Source organism: Zootoca vivipara, chromosome 7 (assembly GCF_965207765.1).
Source record: "Zootoca vivipara chromosome 7, rZooViv2.hap1.1, whole genome shotgun sequence".
In the NCBI taxonomy this organism is placed as follows: Eukaryota; Metazoa; Chordata; class Lepidosauria; order Squamata; family Lacertidae; genus Zootoca; species Zootoca vivipara.
The window spans coordinates 73958689-73979320 of NC_142590.1; the positions used below are offsets into that span (position 1 = coordinate 73958689).

A 20632-nucleotide genomic window follows, 5' to 3' on the forward strand; every position below is an offset into this window, starting at 1 on the left:
CCCTTCTTGTTCTCCTCTCTCGTTCCTGCAGCCGACCTCCTCCTGCCTTGCAATTATCTGCGCCGGCTGCCTTCCCAGTTCCCCTAAGCGCTCTCTTCTCCGCTTCCTCTGATTTACGCTTAGGCGCACAAATCCCATCCCGGTTTGCCCAGAGGCTTCCCCAGCCACGCATCTCTCCTAATTAACTGCCTTCCCAATGGTCCCGGCGCTAGACGGCGGAGGCAGGGCTCCAAGGAGCGCGGGAGTTCCTGGAGAGATTGCACGGAGAAGGCTTCTCCCTCCTGAGCCTGCCTGCCTCTTTCGGTTGCAGGCCTCTCCACTCGGGAGAGAACGAGGAGGAGCCTCCAGACCAGGCTCGGCGCGATCCCTTATCCCTGCGCTGTTGTTGGCTTGCTTGCCTCTTCCTCCCTGCGAGAAACAAAGCGCGAATTTGTAGACGGTGCCTAGCAGGCGGACTGTCTCGCCTGGCGGCCGTCGGCGGCGTGGCGAACTGAGCTTCAAAAAGGCACAGAATGGCAACTTTCGGCGCACAGCCGCTGGCGCTGGGGAGGTGTCCTTTTTGGATCGCCTGGCGCGGCGCAGCGCGCAGCGGCTGGAAGCGCCCCGGGCGCCGAGAAGAGGAGGGCGCGGGACAGCAGCGGCGCTAAAGGGTTGGCTCTCTCCGCTCCGGATCCGGGAGGAGGGAAGGAGAAGAGAGGAGATCGGGCGCCTCCCACCCAGCCGCACATGGCTCAGCCGGAGCGCGGGGCCAGATCGCGGGCGGCGCCTACCCCTCCAGGCATGTGTGCGCCCAACTCTGCCCGGAGCCCCTGGCCAGGGCGCAGCGGCTGAACGGCTGTGCCCGGGAGAGGCACGCACCCGCGGCTCCCTGCGGGCACCTGTGCGGAGAGGTAGGTGGGACGCTAGCTGGGATCTTCGGGGGGAGGGCGGTGTAGAAATTTAATCAATCAGTCAATCAATCAATTAATAATAGCTGCTGTTAAGAACGGAGGATGGAAGGATCGGTCTTTGCAATGGCGCGATCCTGGGCATGGTTACTCGGAAGAAAGTGCTATTGGTCAGTGATGTTTACTTCCATGTAATTGGTTCTGAGGTTGAAGGCTGGGTCTTTCTCGTGCTGGGCGTGGTGCCCCCGAGGCAGAGTTTCTGCCCCACGCCGAAGTGAAGCTCGTTCTCCCAGAGGGGACGCAAAGGTGGTCTATCTAGCCCACGCATAGGCAACCTTGGCCAGGGGTCAGCGAACATTTTCAGCAGGGGGCCGGTCCACTGTCCCTCAGGCTGTCTCCAGATGTTTTGGAACTACAACTCCCATGATCACTGAACCACTGGCCCTGTTAGCTAGGGATCATAGGAGTTGTAGTTCCAAAACATCTGGAGAGCCAAGGTTGCCTATGCCTGATCTAGCCCAATGCCTTTTTCACCCCCTTCCCGAAATTGATTTGAGCCTAGGCTCAATAGGATGCCCCCACCCCAATAACCCAATTTTAACCAGGGCTCAATCTGTCTGGTGCAAGTTGAAGGGTCTTTATGAAAAGAGTGTTGTTGAGCATGTGCAGAGTGTTTGTTCCTCCTTAGTGAGGGTGGGGAGAAGCATCTCTCACATCTATGTGGATTTAGAGTCCCGAGGTGGGATTTGCAGGCTAGTGTATGCTTTCATTAGGGTCTGAGCTGTGCTGAAGCTTTCCAAGTGGCAAACAGTGTGGTGGTAAGGTGAGATGAAACTGACAAAAGTGAGTGCCCCTGAGAACACACAAAGTGATTTTTTTACTGCAGCTAGACTACTTACCACCTGGTATTAAGGAGGTGAAGCTTCCAAGTCAGACAGCTTTGCGTCCAAGCAGATCTGCACCCCTGTAGATCTCATTTTGAGACTGACCATTGGTGATGATTTGCTTAATCTCTCTCTCCCACATGATGCCACGATCACCTGCTTTTTCTCCAGGGGGCTTTGGCAAACTTTTAAGGTTGTGGAGAGTGGGAATGGCCTGCCACAAAGTGAGAGGCTCCATGCAACTAGTTGGTAGAAGCTTATTCCCTGTAGGGAATCTGCAAGCAGGCCTCCTGTGCCCTTCCTTGGCATTCAACTTGGCACTGCCCCTTCCTCTCCTAAATGTAGTGGCCAACACGGGGCCTTTATTGGCTATTAGAAGGCATTGGTGCAGGGCCAGCTGGGAAAAACTAGATTCCCACTGCATGACAAATATGATGCGATTACTGGTACAGGAATCGGGGGGGGGGGTCTGTGTGCAGCACCATGCTTGGCCATGAAGCTCATTGGGTAACCCTGGGTCATTTGCCACCCTTGCCCTTAACATACCTCACAGGGCTGTTGTGAGGCTTAAATGTAGAGAACCTTGACCTCCTTAAGATGAGAAGTGGGGTGAGCATCTAATAAGACCTGTTTGTTGCCTGGCTTCAGGTGGTCCCATTCACATTCTCCAGAAAGCATCCTCATGTTTTGAGGGTTCAGATCACCTAGCTGCAGAGAGAGAGAGAGAGAGAGAGAGAGAGAGAGAGAGAGAGAGAGAGAGAGAGAGAGAGAGAGAGACTTTTTACTGTGCACACAATTCTCTCATCCCCTTGTTGGTATCTATCAAAGTGGAAGTCCTGGAGGCTTTGGCAATGGCTGGTTAGAAGATGCTCTCTGCAACAGCATTCTGCTTGAGGCTACTGCTGAGAAGCAATCCAAGCGATGGGACATTGGGCTTGGCTGTGGGGAGTGAATGCTGAAATCCTTCCTCAGCCATGACCTTCACTGATGAGGGTTTGGGACAAGTAGTGATATTGGAGCACGTGTGGCTTTTGCGGTATCTTACGTATTGATTTTTAGTGCATCCTCATCTCAAGCGTCACCGGTGCCCTTGAACAACCCACATAGATTCCCCATGGCCTGTGCCACCTTTTTGCAACCTGGAGCCCTCCAGATGTTTGCAATGACAGCTCCCATCAGTCCCAGCAAGCGCCAGATTGGCGGAAGATGGCCTGCATAGTTGCACTGTGGCGTTTGCAGCATCAGCACATGAGACCATGCAGGAAAAACCTCATGCATGTGTTTCCAGGTCCTATTTCCTGGGTTCTCTTTTGTGCCAGTGTACTGATATAGATGCACAAGAACATCCTGTGCAGGTAGCCTCCCCCTACAAAAAGGGTTTTTTCTATAAGTCTTCCCTGAGATAATGGTTGCAGAATGTTTATGGCAATTACATAGACATGGTCTTGCAAATTTCTTCGTACCTGTGTCCAAGTATCACACGGTTGCCCGAGTGGTGAGAAGGGGGAAAGCTTTAGATGGCTCATCTGTGGTGTAGGGAAGGACGAAGCTGTAGGTATAGTGAGTGCATTTTAATCTATATGCATGACTCAGTTGCTTGTTGTTGCGGCGAAGCACGCAGAAGGAACACCTTGTTGCTTCTGTCTCATCTGCACCCTGCAGTGAGGGAGGAGTGGTGTGTGGTAGCAGGAAAATAGTATGCAAGGATTAAGAAGACCCATCTTGGCCCAATCCCTGCGCTGGTCTTCCAGCAGCTGTATGTTTTTGTGTGTGTGCCTTTAATGTTCTTTTTCCCCCTCCCCCAAAAGAACTGCGTAACTACGTGTCCGCCTGAAACACCTGGGAGCCAGCTGTGTCTGGAGTGGTGTTTGACGTAAAGACCTCTGGTTCATCAGATGCTGTCTAATAGCAGCCTTACCTGTCCTTGGGAGTGACATTAAAATGCAAGAAACGTGTTTCCTGGTCTCTCGTTCCTCCTGGTCTCCTCCAATCTGCTTCATAAAGTGGTCTGATCGCTCTAGCTCGGGGCTGTTGGCTGTAAGGCTTGGGGTCTTCATGAGGCCCTTGGGGTGAGATCTCCAATGTGGCCCAAGGCAATCCATCCAAACCAGTTATTGAGACAGGAGTGCAAACATTTGGGCTGGGTTTGGTGGCCAGTCACTGTTTCTAGTGATTGCTTCCTGACCCCCAGAGGCAAGTTACACTGCATCCCTCATGGAGCCCCTGTCCAGTGAAAAGTGGGGGGCTTTAAGGGGAACTGGTGGGTGACTGGCATGTGCACCCCATTCTAGTCAGCCTACGATGCTGATGCACTCTCACACTTACCTTCCCTGTGCTGAAGAAGAAGTGTGCATGCACATGAAAGCTCATACCAATGACAATCTTAGCTGGTCTCTAAGGTGCTGCTGGAAAGAATTTTTTTATTTTGTTTCGACTACAGCAGACCAACACGGCTACCTACCTATAACTAGAACTTCCCTGTGCTGTCAGTGACTTTTTGAAAACCAGTCCATTCTTTAGACCTTTGCCTGTTGGTCTCCAGAATTAAGCTTGTGATTGCCACTGATGAAAGTATTTGAAGATCTCTGAATTGAACCAGCTTCAGAGCTAGGAAAATGAGGCTTTTACTAAGGCAGAAAGGGTGTTTTATTAATCCTCTCCTGCACTTCACTTAAAACAGCAATTCAAGTGCTCAGGATTGAAGAGAGGATGTAGTTGGCAATTTACCATTGTTTGCAAGCCACAAAGGGATGTGGAATACCATTTGCCAGGGAACAAAAACACACTCCTCTTAGGGTTTCCAGGAGGCATATGCCTGGTCTCTGTGGAACAAAATGCTTAACTAGATGGGCTTTTAGGGTTCTTCTTATGAATATGTGGTGTCCTTTGATCAGTGGGAAAGGAGAGATGCGCAGCAGAAATGTCTAGTCTGGCAGGACTGGGAGCCACACTTTCTAGTATTTTAAAGGATTTTGGAGGCAAAGCGGCAGCATGTGGCTTAGATGATGGGGACCTGATGTTCTCAGAGGGAGGAGGAACTGGTATTGTTGGTGGTGGCAATGCTAGTGAAGAACTTCGGCATGCATGTAGAAAGGTGGTGTGTTAAAGGGATTTAAAAAAAAAAACATCAAGCAGACCACAGGACGTACTGCCGTTCCTCTCCCCATCAAAAGTATGCTTTATGAACATGAAGACGTGGAATCCCATGAAATTGGCCAGAAATATAAGGATGGAGGTGACCTCCCAAGCACAGGATTTCCCTATTGGTTCACTAGGGGAAAACGTCAGTCATGGTCCTCCTTTGACCACATTCCCTTTATCTCATGGCTAGAGAGATGTTGCTGAAGCTCATAATTACCTGGCTAAGAAAACTGGTTGCCCTGCTTGTAATGAATGAATGAATGTACTGCAAATCACAATTGCTGATTCATTTCAGCAGAGGTGAGCTTCCCATAACTAGCTGAGCTGTCTGTGGCATTTCTGGCTTCTGTGGAGCTTCTTGAGTCTTTGCTTCCTCCTGCTGCAGAACATGAGGAAGTATGTGTGCACTTCAAAAGTACACTTCAAAAATGTATTTCCATAGCAAGTCATTTATCATATTTCTTCCTTAGGTTCTTCCCAGGAGGATGTGGACAGATGATTCCCATCCTTCATTAGTTAGCCAGGCTGAGGCTGGGCAGCTGTGTTATAAAACGAGTACATGTCTCACTGTCGGAAGGTGAGATCGTGGCAACACTTCAGTCAGGCTTTGGTAACCTGGTGTCCTCTGGGAGCTTCGTAAAAACATCTGGAAGGCGCCAGGTTGGCAACGGCTGGTGGAAGGGTTGGGTCTGTATTGGGGGGGGGCGACAACAACCTCACAATTGTATCCTGCCAGTTTGAACAGCTCTCACCCTGTATGAGTTTCAAGGTTTCTTGAATCAGAATCTTCTTTCCAATCAAGTTTCAAGCCTGCTTTTGGAACTGAAAGTGCTGGTGGGAGAACCTCCAACAGGAGATCAACAGAGGTCCACCTCTCTGTGGCTTATGATGCCATCAACTACCGTATTGTACCCTTCTGAATCACCTTGGTGGGATGTAGTGGCTTCATCCTCTCCTGATGAGTCAGTCCCAGAAAGTGGTGGTGGGGGACTGCATTTAGGATATGTGGTACTACAAGGTTCCATCTTATTTCCTGTTCCCTTAACGTACGTGGATTTGCTAGGAGAGGCCGTTCAGGGATTTGGACGAGGATAGGACATCATCTGCTTGCAGATAACACTGAGCAACATCTCTTGTTTGCATCTTCTGACCCTAGGGAGGCAAGATTAGAAGTCCTGAACTGGTGTCATCTTTGGATTGGATGAAGTCAAACTGAAGCTTAACCCACCCAAGACGGAGGTACTGTTGGTTTTGGGGGTTCTAGTGGTCAATATGTTTCAGACAGGATTGCACCTTCCTCTCTCTGCCCTTTTCTACACAAAATGCAGCAGGTTTGCAGTTTGGGGAGGGTCCCTGGATCAGGATCTGCTCCTTAAGCAGAATTGATAGTTATGGCCAGGAGCGTGTTTTACCAACTTGATATTTTATGCCAGCTATACTTGCAAAAGCAAATCTGGCCTTAGTTCTGTGTGTTCATGTCACCTCCAGGCTAGCTTCCTGCAGTGTGCTGTATGTGGAACTGTATGTGGAACTGTCCTTGAAGACTCTGGAAACTTCCATTGACTCAATGCAGCTGGCAGGATTCTGACTGGAGCTGTTCTATTGGGTCATATTTTATCAATCTTTCGCCAGCTGTGCTGGATACCATTCTGCTTCTAGACTCAGTTCAAGGGGCTGGTTTTGACCTTTACAACTCTAATGGCCTGGCACTAGAATCTCAATTGCCTCCCACTGTTTGATCTACCTTATTCTGGGTCAAGAGGCCCTCAGTAGTCAAACTCCCTGGTGTCAAAGGTACAGCAGGTAGAGACATGGATGATAACTTTGTAGTGGTGGTACCCAATATCTAGAACAGCTTCCTAAAAGAGGTCAGTACACATAGTCTCCTCAGTGCCTACTTTTACATGTGAATCAAAGACTATTTTTTAAAAAAATCTCAATGAGCTTCTTTAGATCTCTCCTGCTGGTCAGTTTTAAAACCCTAGCTAGGCCAAAACATTCTGCCCTCCAGCTTTCAGACTGCAGCCAAACATGAATTTGAAAATGGCCCATGACATACTTGATTCTCTAGACCTGGGATGGAGAACGTGCAGTTTTCCAGATGCTGATGGACTACAACTCCCATAATTCCTGACCATTAGCCATACTGGCTGGGGCTGTTGGGAGTCCAGCAGGTTCTCCATCCATCTAATAGACAGATCACCAGTGAGAAGCACCTTCAAAGGTCACCCAAGAGACTTATGCTGAAATTCCTCCAACCCACTTGAACTTTGGCCCTTTAAAAATACTCGGTTTCTTTGCTCTTGCTCCCTTTTATGCTTAGGTCTCCCTCTTACATTGCATCACTTCCTCTGCAAAGCTTTGGCTCAACTACAACTTCACAACAGAAACATAGCCTAAGTCCCAGCCTGCATGGTCAGTATTCAGGAATGATGGTTGTTGTAGTCAAGCAACATCTGGAGGTTAGCTAAGTGGACACAGCTACATTTGATCACTTTCATTCCTTCTCTGTCTTCTCTGCTCTCTTCCTTCCCTTCCCGTGACTAAATTAAGACTTCCATCTCTCTTGGGGGAAGGGTTGGCTCTTGGATATGCTTCTCTGTAAAGTTAGTTTCATGATGATACTATTTAAATAACACCTGATGCATTGAAAATCAGGATAAATTGTCAATTTGGCAATCATGGCTTTGGCACACAGGTTTGGTTCTTCATTGTGCCACCAGCAAATTCCTGTGCCTGTAAGATTGAAATTACCGTTCTTTAAGGGGAGGGGAAAGAAATCCAATTATTAATGTTTGCTTCAATAAGAACATGGTCCATGCAAAAGTTAATCAAAGAGCGATATTGCTACTTTGTTTGTTCTTGCAGAAATGATTGTCTTGCTTTGCTCCTACAGAAGGAGTCTGCAGAAAAATGAATAGTGCAATTAAGCTCAGAGGCTGATCGCATACATCAGCCGTGTTGCTAGACCAGCACAGAATTTGGAAGTCTGCCCTTTATATGTTGATAACCACTTATAAACATATAAGCAAGTGAAGTTCAAGGATGTAATTGCCGGTGATTTGTCCATTGCCATTGTGATTCCAGGACCTCTGCTTCAACAAGGTCTGCAGTTCTGTCACTGTAACTGATCTGTTTGAACAAAGAAAGGATTTCCTCTGCAAATGTACTGTATCCTCAATCTTCTCTGTTCCTCCTAATTTTAGTCTTGAATGGTTTGCAAACTCCCCACCCACAATAAACAAAACTGTTTGAGGCAACATCCAGGTAATTACAAGTGGCTTCAAGAAGAATGTTTAAGCCTTTGGGTCCCTTCCAACTTTACAATTCCGTGATCTTTACAATTCAATTAAAATTTACAACTTTACAATTCTAGTGGTTAACACATTACATGGCAGATGTCTGCCCCATCCCAAATTTGGGAGACGAAAAAGACCCACACTGCAGGTGCCTGGGTGCTTGGTTACCTTTTCCTCAAATGGAAATTAGACACAGACGAGTAATTTCCTGAGTCATCGATGCTCTTTTCTTTCTTCAAGGACCATGTGGTAGGTAATTAACTGCTGAAGGAGAACCCAAATATAGGAGTGTCTTCCTGAAGTTACTAGCCCAAATTCTTTCTGGATTTTATTGGCCATAACTGAGAGCAGATTCAGATTCAGAATAAGATTTTGGACTTCTTCCAATCACTTTCTTCACACTTACGGTAACAAAGCCAAAATGGAAAGTGATCTAAGACTCTTTTGTGCCACACATTGAAAACTATTATGCTAGTCAAATAGGCATGGCTCCCCCCCCCAGAATCCTAGGAAATGTACCATATTTTTCCATGTATTTGATGAGGTTTTTTTTAATTAAAAAATCATGTAAAAAAAATGGGGTGGTCCTATACACGGATAGTGGCGTGCGGGGGGGGGGGAGCTGCGGGCAGCCAGCCACCTGGTTGGTAGGCGCGCAACTCCCCCCCCCATACAGCTGTGGGAGGCATGCTCTAGGGAATGTTTCCCACAGCGGCATGGAGGGGAAGCTGCACCCGCCAGCCAGCTGGATGGCTGCCTGCGCTCTAGGGAGCTTCCCGCCTGCAGTGGTGGTGGGGGAGGGGCTGCCCACTTTGCCAACCCCCAGCAACGGCCCTACTAGGGTGATGGTGCATGTGCAATTCCCCCTAAAAAAGCTCACCAACTTTGGGCCACCTCCCCTCGTTTTCTTTAAATTTAGTCCCCCCAAAATAGGGGGCGTCTTATATGGGGGAAGCGTCTTATACACAGAAAAAATACGGTAGTTTGTTAAGGGTGCTGGAAGTATACACCTCACAGGGCTGCGGTTCCCAAAGTGGCTGAACATTCAATCAATCCCTCTTCCCAAGGAACTTTGGGAATTGTAACCATGAGGTGGGAGTTTCAGATGCTTTGGGGGAAGCCCCAAATGTTCAAATTGGTATGATACTGCTTTAAATGTACAATGCACATGGGGCAAGAAGGCAAGAAGGCACATGCAACATCTTGGGCTTAAGGCTCAGTTTTGGATATGTTGTTTGTTTGTTTGGATATGTTGTTTGTTTGTTAATTCAGAATGCACTTTGCTCAATCTAGCAGTGCAGACCCCAACAGTTTACCTGGGAGTAAGCCCCCATTGAACTGAATTGGACTTACTTTTAAGTAGACACCCATGGCATTGTGCTCCTGTGTATAGCAGTGGGCTTCAAGAGTGCCACTTCCAAGGAGAACGGCGAAGGACCTTTTCACCAGCCAGAATAAGCACGGTGCCGCTCTGTGGCATTCTATAGCTTCAAGAAGCGATGGAAGGAAACCTCTTTAGCTACAACTAAAGAAGCCTTCAGTTGGGCTCTGCCTGGTGATGGATGTTGCTTATTTGTTCGGGAGCCAGACATCCTTTTTCTAAAGCAGAAATCTTCCGGAGGGAGAGCATGATTTCCCGGCACTCTTGAAACTGTTAAGACATTGTTTTTTGGGAAAAGGCAGCTCTTTCTCGGAGCCCTTGTTGCTGTTGATGCTGTTGTGCTGATGCAGACCTCTTATGGACAGTCCCTGCAATGTTCCTCACACCCATCAACAAGTTTCTCTGGTGCCTATGTGACAGTCTGTGATGATTTAATCTAATTGTTTTAATAAGTCACAGATTCTGCTCTCCCTTAACAGGATAGTTCCAGCAGCAAATGTTCCTTTAGGTTTTTTTGTTTGTTTTTGTTTTCTTCAGCAAGGCTACCTGCCCCCAACATAAAGAGTATTTTTATTTATTTTATTTTGGATTTGGGAGGATGTTGTTTTGAGATTGTAACCCAGCTGCCTCTTTGAATACTTTCAAGCATCCTTGCAAAGGCTTGACAGTGGTACCTCTGGTTAAGAACTTAATTCATTCCGGAGGTCCGTTCTTAACCTGAAACTGTTCTTAACCTGAAGCACCACTTTAGCTAATGGGGCCTCCTGCTGCCGCTGTGCCGCCACCACGCAATTTATGTTCTCATCCTGAGGTAAAGTTCTTAACCCGAGGTACTACTTCCAGGTTAGCAGAGTCTGTAACCTGAAGCGTTTGTAACCCGAAGCGTTTGTAACCCGAGGTACCACTGTATATGAACAAAGGCTTCTTTCACCAGAACTTGGCCAAGCCACATGAATGGGACTGTGGTAATTTCTCATTGTCTTTTTAAAACTTAAAAGCAATTGGGGGGAAAGCAATTTCCACTTAGTTCAATGTATTTTGGGGAGTGGGTGCTTTAGTCCTTTACCGCTGTGCCATTTTATTGGTCAACTCCCTTCCTTAGAAAGATCATAGTGGGGGTCTTTGGAGCTGTTGGTCCTTCTTCTCTTTAGTAAGGAAGGTGCTAATAGTGGACTAACCCTTTGCCGGCCACTCCCCCCCCCCCTAATTCACAAGCCCTTGGCATCACTGTTGTCTAACTTGGTGGGGAGCAGTACCAGCGACGCTGCATAAGTCACAGCGGGAATGTACCTTTTGGAAAATTCAGTTGCGCAGCCATGATAATGCCACTGCTCTCTTCCCAGTTGAAGGAGAGGTGCTGCCTTCTCAGATGCTTAATAATTAACAGATATTTCTTGATCTCAGCTGATGCCCTTCACACAAGAGTTGTGGGTTGCTGGGGCAGAAGCGCTGCAGCGCAGAAGTATCGGCAGCGTTGCTTTGAAGCCACTGAGCTGAGCAATATTAAACTTGCTGTCTGAAGGAATTTTTGAGCAGGGAGAGTCTTCCCATACCAAGCAAACTCGTGGGTCTCCTCATAGGAAACTGCCTTTGTACCAAGTCAGACATCCGATCCATCTAGCTCAGGATAATCCAGGGTTTCAGACCTAGTGACCATCCGCATGAAGACTAGATGCTTTCTACCACTGAACTTTGACCAGTGCTGACAGAGATGGGATCAAAACAGACCCTTTGTGAGGTGAGAGCAGGCATCCCCAAACTGTGGCCCTCCAGATGTTTTGGCCTACAACTCCCATGATCCCTAGCTAACAGGACCAGTGGTTGGGGAAGATGGGAATTGTAGTCCAAAACATCTGGAGGGCCAAAGTTTGGGGATGCCTGGGTGAGAGGGTGGTATTGGCATGCTTGGAGGGAACCAGAAGTTGGTATAAGTGCAATCTTAAAAGAACAGAAAGCAAGTCTAATGCAGTAAAAAAACAAAAAAACAAACAACCCTTCCCCCCCCCCAAAACACACAGCCCAATGAGAACTGAGTATGCTTACAGTAGTTAATTGGGGCAAATTGAAAAGAAAAATGGAAAATGGGAAGGGGGAGACAGGACCTGCTTGAGCTCATTTCAGCTTGCATCCATAGCTGGCTGTTGCTCTGGACAGACCTTTTAATGGTTAGGATGCACTGCAACTTTTTATTGCAGGTTGCATGTGAGAGTGAATGAGAGATCAGACAGATTCTTGGCCCAGAATAGTGTTTGCAGCATTGTCCCAGCTGGATTTCTTAGCCCATCCTTGAAGTGAGCCTGCAGTGCATTATCCTGCCTAGGGAACAATCAGTGCTTCTCGCCAGACTAGAAAAGTAAAGGTAAAGGACCCCTGGATGGTCCAGTCAAAGCCAACTATTGGGTTGTGGTGCTCATCTCACTTTCAGGCCGAGGGAGCTGGTGTTTGTCCACAGACAGCTTTGGAACACCTTCTAATACAGTAACTTTATTCCAGATGACAGCCGCCCCCTGTCATCCTGACTAGCTCCTCACCCAGCGTCAGCACGAGCAGCGAGTCAGGAGAAAGGAATGAGGATGTGAGCGGGGTGGAGAGAGGGCTCTGGCAGGCATCTGAGCCCAAGCCCCGCTAAGAAAGAGGGTCAGGGGAAGAGGAGTCTGGAGATATGTCAGACACAGGGCCGCCAGAAGGGAGACCGTTCCATCCGACGTCCGAATTGAGGTGTGCGCCCACCCGTAGGGCCAGGGGGCGGCGCTTTGGGGTGCCCAGGCTTTTATGCTGGTCAAGAACCCGGAAGAAGCCATTGCGGGGTTCTGACATGGACTGGCAGTCGTGCTTGCTGAGATCTTTGCACTGTAAATAATATGCACAATAAAACCTTGAAAGACAAGACAGAGTGGAGCGTCTTTACTCAAGAGTAGCCGCAGACGCCTTTGGCACCACCTTCGAAACCCTCTTGTGTGTTAAGAATGACAAAGGGGAGCTCTCTAGGTAATTCTACCACCCTCGGAAGTTTGGGGAGGCAGAAACAGCCCAGGAGAAGCCTGTGGAATTCTCTCTCCACAGAGGTGCATCTGGCACCCTAATTGTGTAGCCCAGGCTTCCTCAAACTCGGCCCTGCAGATGTTTTGAGACTACAATTCCCATCATCCCTGACCACTGGTCCTGCTAGCTATGGATCAAGAGAGTTGTAGGCCAAAAACATCTGGAGGGCTGAGTTTGAGGATGCCTGGTGTAGCCTTTGTTGTATGCCAAAAGTGCACCTCTTTACAATAGCCTTTTCACCCTTTTTCACAAATCTCATATATGTATGTATGTATGGGTATTTGTATAAGTGTGTATATACGTATCCTACCCTGTGTGTCTGATTGTGAATTGGTTTAACTCATTTTGATATTGAATTTTGATATTGTAGTGATCTGCGCTAGTAACTTAGACTTCGCCTGCTCAATCTATTTCTGTACTGGCTGCAGGGAAAGTTTGTATGTTTGTGTTTGAATGGGTTTTGTACATGGATGGAATTGAATGGGAAATGTGTACGCTTATTTTGACTCTGCTCACCACTGATGATGTTGTTATTTCTAATTTATTACCTGCTTTTAGCTCTAAGGTCCCAAGGCAGGCTACCACATTAAAACACAGTATTAAAAGCAGTTTAAAACAACTTACGAACCATTCTGTCCTGTGGCTGTCACAATGTTGTTACTTGCTAATGCTACATGCTTTGAGAATTCTACATGCTGTGAGAAGCAAGCTAGAATGTGCATATTGTGGAATTTGGGGATCCAGATTTCCTTGCATTGTCTGGTCTCTGGATGAGTCAGGTTGTCATTAGGATGAAACTGAGCAATGGTGTAAACGGTTCTCCTTCTTGCTATGTAGGCAAATGCCTCCTTTCTTCACATAAAAGCTGAGTAAGTGGTGATGGGGAGGGGGAGAAATGGCTGTCCCAGTCAGCGCTCATCTTGTGCTGAGCCTGTTTGATTCTGTAGATGTTCTCCAAAAGATGGGTGGCATCAGAGAAGGAATGTTTTCTTCTCTGCTCCCTTCAGCTGTGCAAAATACCATCTGGAGGGGTGGCTCAGCGCAGCTTATGGGTTGCCGCTTACTTTGCGGGTGAGTCATCCTTTGCCTGCTGCGTAGAGTTTTGCCACCTCCTTTGCAGACAAAATTGCTTATACTTTGCTCAGTTTAGGAGCTGCTATTTTGAATACGGAGCTGGAGTTTGATGGATGAGAAGGCTAATTTTTTACTTGCTTATCGGAACCTAGTTACAGGTGGGTAGCTGTGTTGGTCTGCCGTAGTCGAAACAAAATAAAAAAGATTCCATCCAGTAGTACCTTAGAGGCCAACTAAGTTTGTCATTGGTATGAGCTTTCGTGTGCATACACACTTCTTCAGAATTTATGGGAACCTGTTTGAGTTAGTGCTGCCTGATGACAAAGACAATGTGTTGGATGATGTGAGCTACTGACTGTTTCCATCCATGAGAAATTCAGTACTTGTTCAAAGCTATAGTTTTTGGCACGTTTCACAGCCTCCCCTCTCTTGGGTGAGGTCATCTGGTTTGGGCATACAGATGAATGGCGCACGTACCATAGAAACGGATTATTCATCTTGGATTGAATAGTTGAGATGCTTCCAGACTGCCACACTTTTGCACATCTCTCTCATTGATCTTATTGCAGTAAGCGGGCATCTTAGAACCCATCACAGTGCATGAGGGCACATTGCAATAAATAGCAATGACTAAGTAGCACTTTGGAGCCAGAAATCTGTTCTCCTCAACAACAACAACAACAACAACAACAACAACTTTTCACAGTAAGAAAAGTGACATGGGAGGGAGCTGTCGGACCATTGGTCCATCTAGGTTTGCATTATCTACACCAGGCATCCCCAAACTGTGGCCCTCCAGATGTTTTGGCCTACAACTCCCATGATCCCTAGCTAACAGGACCAGTGGTTGGGGAAGATGGGAATTGTAGTCCAAAACATCTGGAGGGCCGAAGTTTGGGGATGCCTGATCTACACTGATTGGAAGAGACTCTCCAAAATTTCAGATGGGGCATTCCCAGAGATCGACCCTGGGACCTTCTCCATGAAAAGTAGATGCTCTACCACTGACCTGCAGCCTTTTCCCCCAGTGAACAGAAAACCACAGTGGAAAATGCAGGATAACAACCAATCGACTGTGACATTTTGTTCTCTCAATGCAGTTTGTTAAAAACGGTATGCACTCAGTGAAGTAGTTTCCCTTAGAAACTATATTGAAATAGATCCTTGTTGCGGGAATGTACTGATTTTCGGAAGAGGGGAAAACACCATCAGATTGAAAATGCAACACATATTCTGTCAAAGATTTATAAAATCATCTTAGGTTGTTTTTTTGTGTGTGTGTGAGGAAGAACAAGTTAAGCAATAGATGATGAAATGGGAACATGACTTACGCATTTCCTTACTGTTTGATATCTGCTCTGAGTACCTGTGCCTAAGAGTAATTTATTTCTCTCCGTAAATGAATTAGCAAGAGAATGGTATTGAAGTGATGACACATTGCCAAAAAACACCGTACATTTAGCAAGGTAAATTGGAAATGTCTCAAAGGATGGCGGAAACTATATCTGAGTGTGGAGAAATTGTCCAAAGCAAGGTTAAAGATAAGGGATAAAAGGTAAAGGGACCCCTGACCATTAGGTCCAGTTGTGACCAACTCTGGGGTTGCGGCACTCACATTGCGTTATTGGCCGAGGGAGCCGGCGTACAGCTTCTAGGTCATGTGGCCAGCATGACAAAGCCGCTTCTGGCGAACCAGAGCAGCACACGGAAACACCGTTTACTTTCCCGCTGGAGTGGTACCTATTTATCTACTTGCACTTTGACATGCTTTCGAACTGCTAGGTTGGCAGGAGCTGGGACCGAGCAATGGGAGCTCACCCCGCTGCGGGGATTCGAACTGCCGAATTTCTGATTGGTAAGCCCTAGGCTCTGTGGTTTAACCCACAGCGCCACCCGTGTCCCTAAAGATAAGGGATAAGATAGAGCAAATAGGACACAATAAGCTGGAGTTGGATACTATACTCTTCTTCTTATGTTTTGCAAGGTGTCTGCCAATGAATTGGCAAGACATTATTTATATGTTTGTAATAGCTAGACTATTGTCTTATTCATTCAGAAGAATGTATGTGGACCTGAAACTCTGTCAATGGAAGCCCTGCTCAAGGACTTCCGGTTGCACAACAGGGCTCCCTCTCCTCTCCTCTCTCCTTTTCTCCCACTGCCCCCCCCCCCAAGATTGGTTTGGGGAAGTCAGGAGAACTCACAGAACAGCGTGCAGGGGATGAGGGTGGGATCGTTTCATCTGGCAAGCTGGAAGGCATGGGCAGATGGAATCATTGGAAGAGTGCTCCATTGACTTCCACCCAAGGTGTATAAGTTGGGGAGACCCTGCTGTCAGCTTTCTTGTCTCTGTCCGCTGCATCCTCAACCTTCTTGCATTGACCAGGAAGGTGTGAAGGAAGCTTCGAAGCACATCTAGTTCGATATGGAAAGATAGGGGTGGAGTGGGTGCCTAGCATGCATGACCACTTTGGGGGCAGGGACCAACACCAGCATGCACAATATGCACTGTATATTCATGAAGACATTGAGGAGGCTCATGTTTTATGTGAACAAAGTGGAGAACATCAATCATTCCTGCCCCCAAGGAATGGGACCGTAAAGTCTGAAGTTATGTTCAAACTAACTAGTAAGAATGAGAATCAAGGAGGGAAGACAAAGGTGAAACAGGTTTTTAGTGAATTTCACAAACTGACTTGTCTAAAGTCAGTGGCTATCAGACTGCAACAGGTTCTCCTCCCTTGACCTCACTACAAAATATGCTTTGGATTGCTGCTGTACTCCAGCAGAAACCCAGTGTCTTATATAAAATCTCTCTCTCTCTCTGACTTGTTTACAGGCCAAATTAGCCCCAGCTCTGCTGATCATGGTCAACAAGACCTTAAACTATTGGGATCCCAATTTTGAGGATGAGGTCATCAACATCAACGTTGGGGGCCTGAGAAGAAGGCTGAGCTCGAGCGCCCTCTCCAAGTTCCCCGACACTCGCCTTGGGCGCTTGCTCTCTTGCGACTCAGAGGAGTCCATCTTGCAGCTGTGTGACGACTATGACGTGAGTGCCCGGGAATTCTACTTTGACCGCAACCCTGGCTTCTTCCTTTATGTGCTCCACTTCTACCAGACAGGCAAGCTGCATGTTATGGACGAGCTGTGCGTCTTCTCCTTTTGCCAAGAGATCGAGTACTGGGGCATCAACGAGTTCTTCCTGGACTCCTGCTGCAGCTACCGCTACCACGAGCGGAAGCTGGAGAGCCGCCACCACAACTGGGATGAAGAAAGCGAGGTCAGCAGTGTGGACATGTCTCCGGACGAGATCTCGGATTTCAACCATGACCTACTTCGCTACAGCACCCTGCGCTGCGGCAATGTGCGCAAGCGCCTCTGGCTCACCATGGAGAACCCGGGCTACTCCATCCCAAGCAAGCTCTTCAGCTTTGTGTCCATCAGCGTTGTGTTGGCCTCCATCGCTAGCATGTGCATCCACAGCATGCCGGAGTACCAGGAGCCTGACGAGGAAGGCATCTTGAAGGACGACACGGTGCTGGAGAACCTGGAGTACTTTTGCATCTCCTGGTTCACCTTTGAAGTGACGGCCCGTTTGCTGCTAGCGCCAAACTTGAGGAAGTTCTTCAAGCACCCCTTGAACCTGATTGACATCGTCTCGGTGGTGCCTTTCTACTTCAGCCTTCTGGTGGAAGTGACCGCGGGGAGCGACTCGGAGCTGGGCAACCTGAGCAAGGTGGTGCAGGTGTTTCGCCTCATGAGGATATTCCGGGTGCTGAAGCTGGCGAGGCATTCGACGGGTCTGAGGTCCTTAGGAGCCACCTTGAAGGTAAGCCTGTCATGGGGTGGCTTGGGCTTCCTGGGATGTTGAAGGTTCTCGGGGCCCAAATTGGACATTGGTTTCAAGCCATAGTATGCAGCTGCATATCTTGCTCTATGTTTTCCTTGAAGAATTTATGGGCGCAATGGGATTCTTACTGGGAAAGTGGTGGCTGGGGGGGTTTATCTTAAACCTCTCCTTACTCTGCCCATGCGCTGTTCTGAAATTCTTCAGACCCCACCCCTAGCACGGCACATGGAGAAGGAGCGAGGGGAAAGCTGCAATGAACAGGCAGAAGTCCTTTTTCAGGGCTACTGATGACGGGCTTGGTTAGTCAAATCCCATCCCAAGTGTTGGTCCTGACCTTTAAAACTCTAAACAGGTAAAAAGTAAAGGTAAGGTAAAGGACCCCTGGATGGTTAAGTCCAGTCAAAGGCAACTATGGGGTTGCGGCGCTCATCTCGCTTTAGGCTGAGGGTGCCAGTGTTTATCTGCAGACAGCTTTCCAGGTCATGTGGCCAGCATGACTAAGCCGCTTCTGGTGCAACGGAACACTGTGATGGATACCAGAGCGCACAGAAATGGTGTTTACCTTCCTGCTACCTTCCTTGCACTGGCATGCTTTCAAACTGCTAGGTTGCCAGGAGCTGGGACAGAGAAACAGGAGCTCACCCCGTTGCATGGATTCGAACCACTGACCTTTTGATCAGCAAGCCCAAGAGGCTCAGTGGTTTAGACCACAGCACCACTTTGAACAATTGGAGGCCCAGTTGCTTAAAAGGCTTCCAATACCTGTATGAACCTGCCAGAGCACTAAAAGCAGCTGGCGAGACCTTGCTTGTATGTCAGCCAGGAAGGAAGGCTAGGCTAGGAGTCGGGAACTTTTTGGTGGCGGCCCCACACTCTTGGAACTCCACCCCATAAGAAATCCCCACATCTTTCAGTTGGGAATAGATTGTGTGCTTCCTGTGTGCTGCCGATGTGTCACTTTTACTACTTTAATGCTGTACATGTGTTTTATACCTGCTTTTTATCAGATACCATATGCTGCCTTAGCAAAATACTGCATTTCAAAATGTGGCTAGTAAGTCTGTTAGATAAATAAATGTAAATAGACAGGCTGGGCTTCTGTGTCCTGCAAAGCTTCCTGATGTTTTGCAGAGGTGGTTTCAAAGCCTTTGAACTAAGTAACATATATCCAAGTAGTAGTATTTTTTTTCTTGATCCTGTTCCTTACGTTCAGACATTTACTTCCCTGGTGCAAAATTTTGGATTTTGGAAAGGAGGAAAAATACCGTCTCTGCTGTCCTAAACCATCTGGCCTAATTACGGACCCCTTGAAATTTCCAGGCGATTCCCTAGAATGTTTTCCTTGCTCAGTGGAGCATAGCTCTTCATAATTTGCGATCCTCCTGCCAGCCAGCCTTAGGCTGACCTGCAAGAGCTGGCATTTGTCTGACACCAGAAGGAGTTTTCAGGCTGGCTGGCTGGCTGGCTGCATCTGCATGAGTGGCTGTCTGAGCAAGTGGCAGAGATGGGATCTCCTGTAGTGTAGCGGGTGTTTATCTGTGGGTTCTGCTGGGGTTTTCTACTCTTGTTCTCAAAGGGCCTCCCATATTGTAATGAGAACAGGCAAGACTCTGCAAGAAGATGAATCGTTCCGTTTCAGCCTTGCAGGGAGCGGCCCAAAAGTGACCTCACCAAGCACAGGACCACAGGATATGCATGTATTTATTCAGCAGGCTTTATATATACCACTTAATCATCAAAACCTCTAAACTGTTTGCATAAAATGGCCATTAAAATGACCAATACAATCATATGCTGAAAACAAGTTTACTTATTCCTCCCCCACAAAATGTATGAAGTCAGCTGTTTTAAAAATATGCATTGTAAAATAGGATTACATATAAAAATGCATGTCAAATGGGTATCTGGGTATGCTTGCTTACACCAAAAAGTTTTTAGCAGGTGCTGAAAGCAGTACAGTGAAGGTGCCTGGTTAATATCAGTGGGCAGGGAGTTCCAAAGCTTAGGTGCTGCCACACTGAAGGATCAGGAAGGAACATTATGTGGCACTTGTAAAAGTGCCATTTCGCAGACTGAAGTGGTTGAGGGGGCCAATATATATGGGGTAAGGCAATCCTCTAGCTGGTCCTAAGATATTACGTAGTGAAGAGCATGCTATTTATTATGTAGTGAATTTGCTGCAGAATTTTACACAGCTGAATGGGTTTGCCAGGATTCAGACCTTTGATCATCTTGGCTGCCCTCCTCTGCACGCATTCCAGCTTGTCAACATCCTTCTTAAATTGTGGTCCCCAGAATTGGACAAAGTATTCCGGGTGTGGTCTGACCAAGGCAGAATAGAGTGGTACTGTTACTTCCCTTGATCCAGACACTATATTTTTGTTGATGCAGAGTACAATAGCATTAGCTGCTAAGGTCATTTCGAATCCTGCTTCTGTCTTCTGCAGCATTAGCTACCCCTCCCAGTTTGGTGTCATCTGCAGATTTGATGAGCACCCCCTCAATTCCTTCATCCAAGTTGTTTATAAAGATGTTGAACAACAATGGGCCCAGAACAGAACCCTGTGGCCACCCCACTTGTCATTTTTCCCAGGGTGATGAGGAACTGTTAATGAGTACTCGTTGGGTTCAGTCAGTCAACCAGCTACAAATATACCTAACAGTTACTTCGTTCAACCCACATTTTACCAGCTTCCTTGCAAGAATGTCATGGGGGACTTTGTCAAAAGCCTTATTAAAATCAAGAGACACTATGTTCACAGAGTTCCCTCGATCCACCAAGCTTATAATTCTGTCCAAAAAAAGAAAGAAATGAGATTTGTCTGGCATAACTTGTTTTTGAGAAACCCAGGCTGGGTCTTAGTAATAACAGCATTCTTTTTTAAGTGCTTGCAGACCGACGGTTGAATTTTCTGTTCTAGGACCTTTCCTGGTATTGATGTCAAACTTATTTAGTCTAGAGAGTTGGTTCCACTGTCAAACAGCTCTTACTGTCAGAAAGTTCTTCCTGATGTTCAGTCAGAATCTCCTTTCTTGTAACAGTGGTTCTAGTCCAGGCATAGGCAACCTGG

At 47.4% G+C, this 20632-nt stretch overlaps 1 protein-coding gene across 1 annotated transcript in view; it reads left to right on the forward strand.

Annotated features, from left to right (window-relative positions):
• Positions 1-412: 412 nt before the first annotated feature.
• KCNS1 (potassium voltage-gated channel modifier subfamily S member 1) overlaps positions 413-20632 on the forward strand; it is a 28061-nt gene continuing 7841 nt past the window's right edge. Inside the window, exons 1-2 of the mRNA XM_035122826.3 lie at positions 413-890; positions 16548-17540. Coding sequence (XP_034978717.1) covers positions 16575-17540 — 966 coding nt within the window. The 5' untranslated portion in view covers positions 413-890; positions 16548-16574. The remainder of the gene's footprint in view (positions 891-16547; positions 17541-20632) is intronic.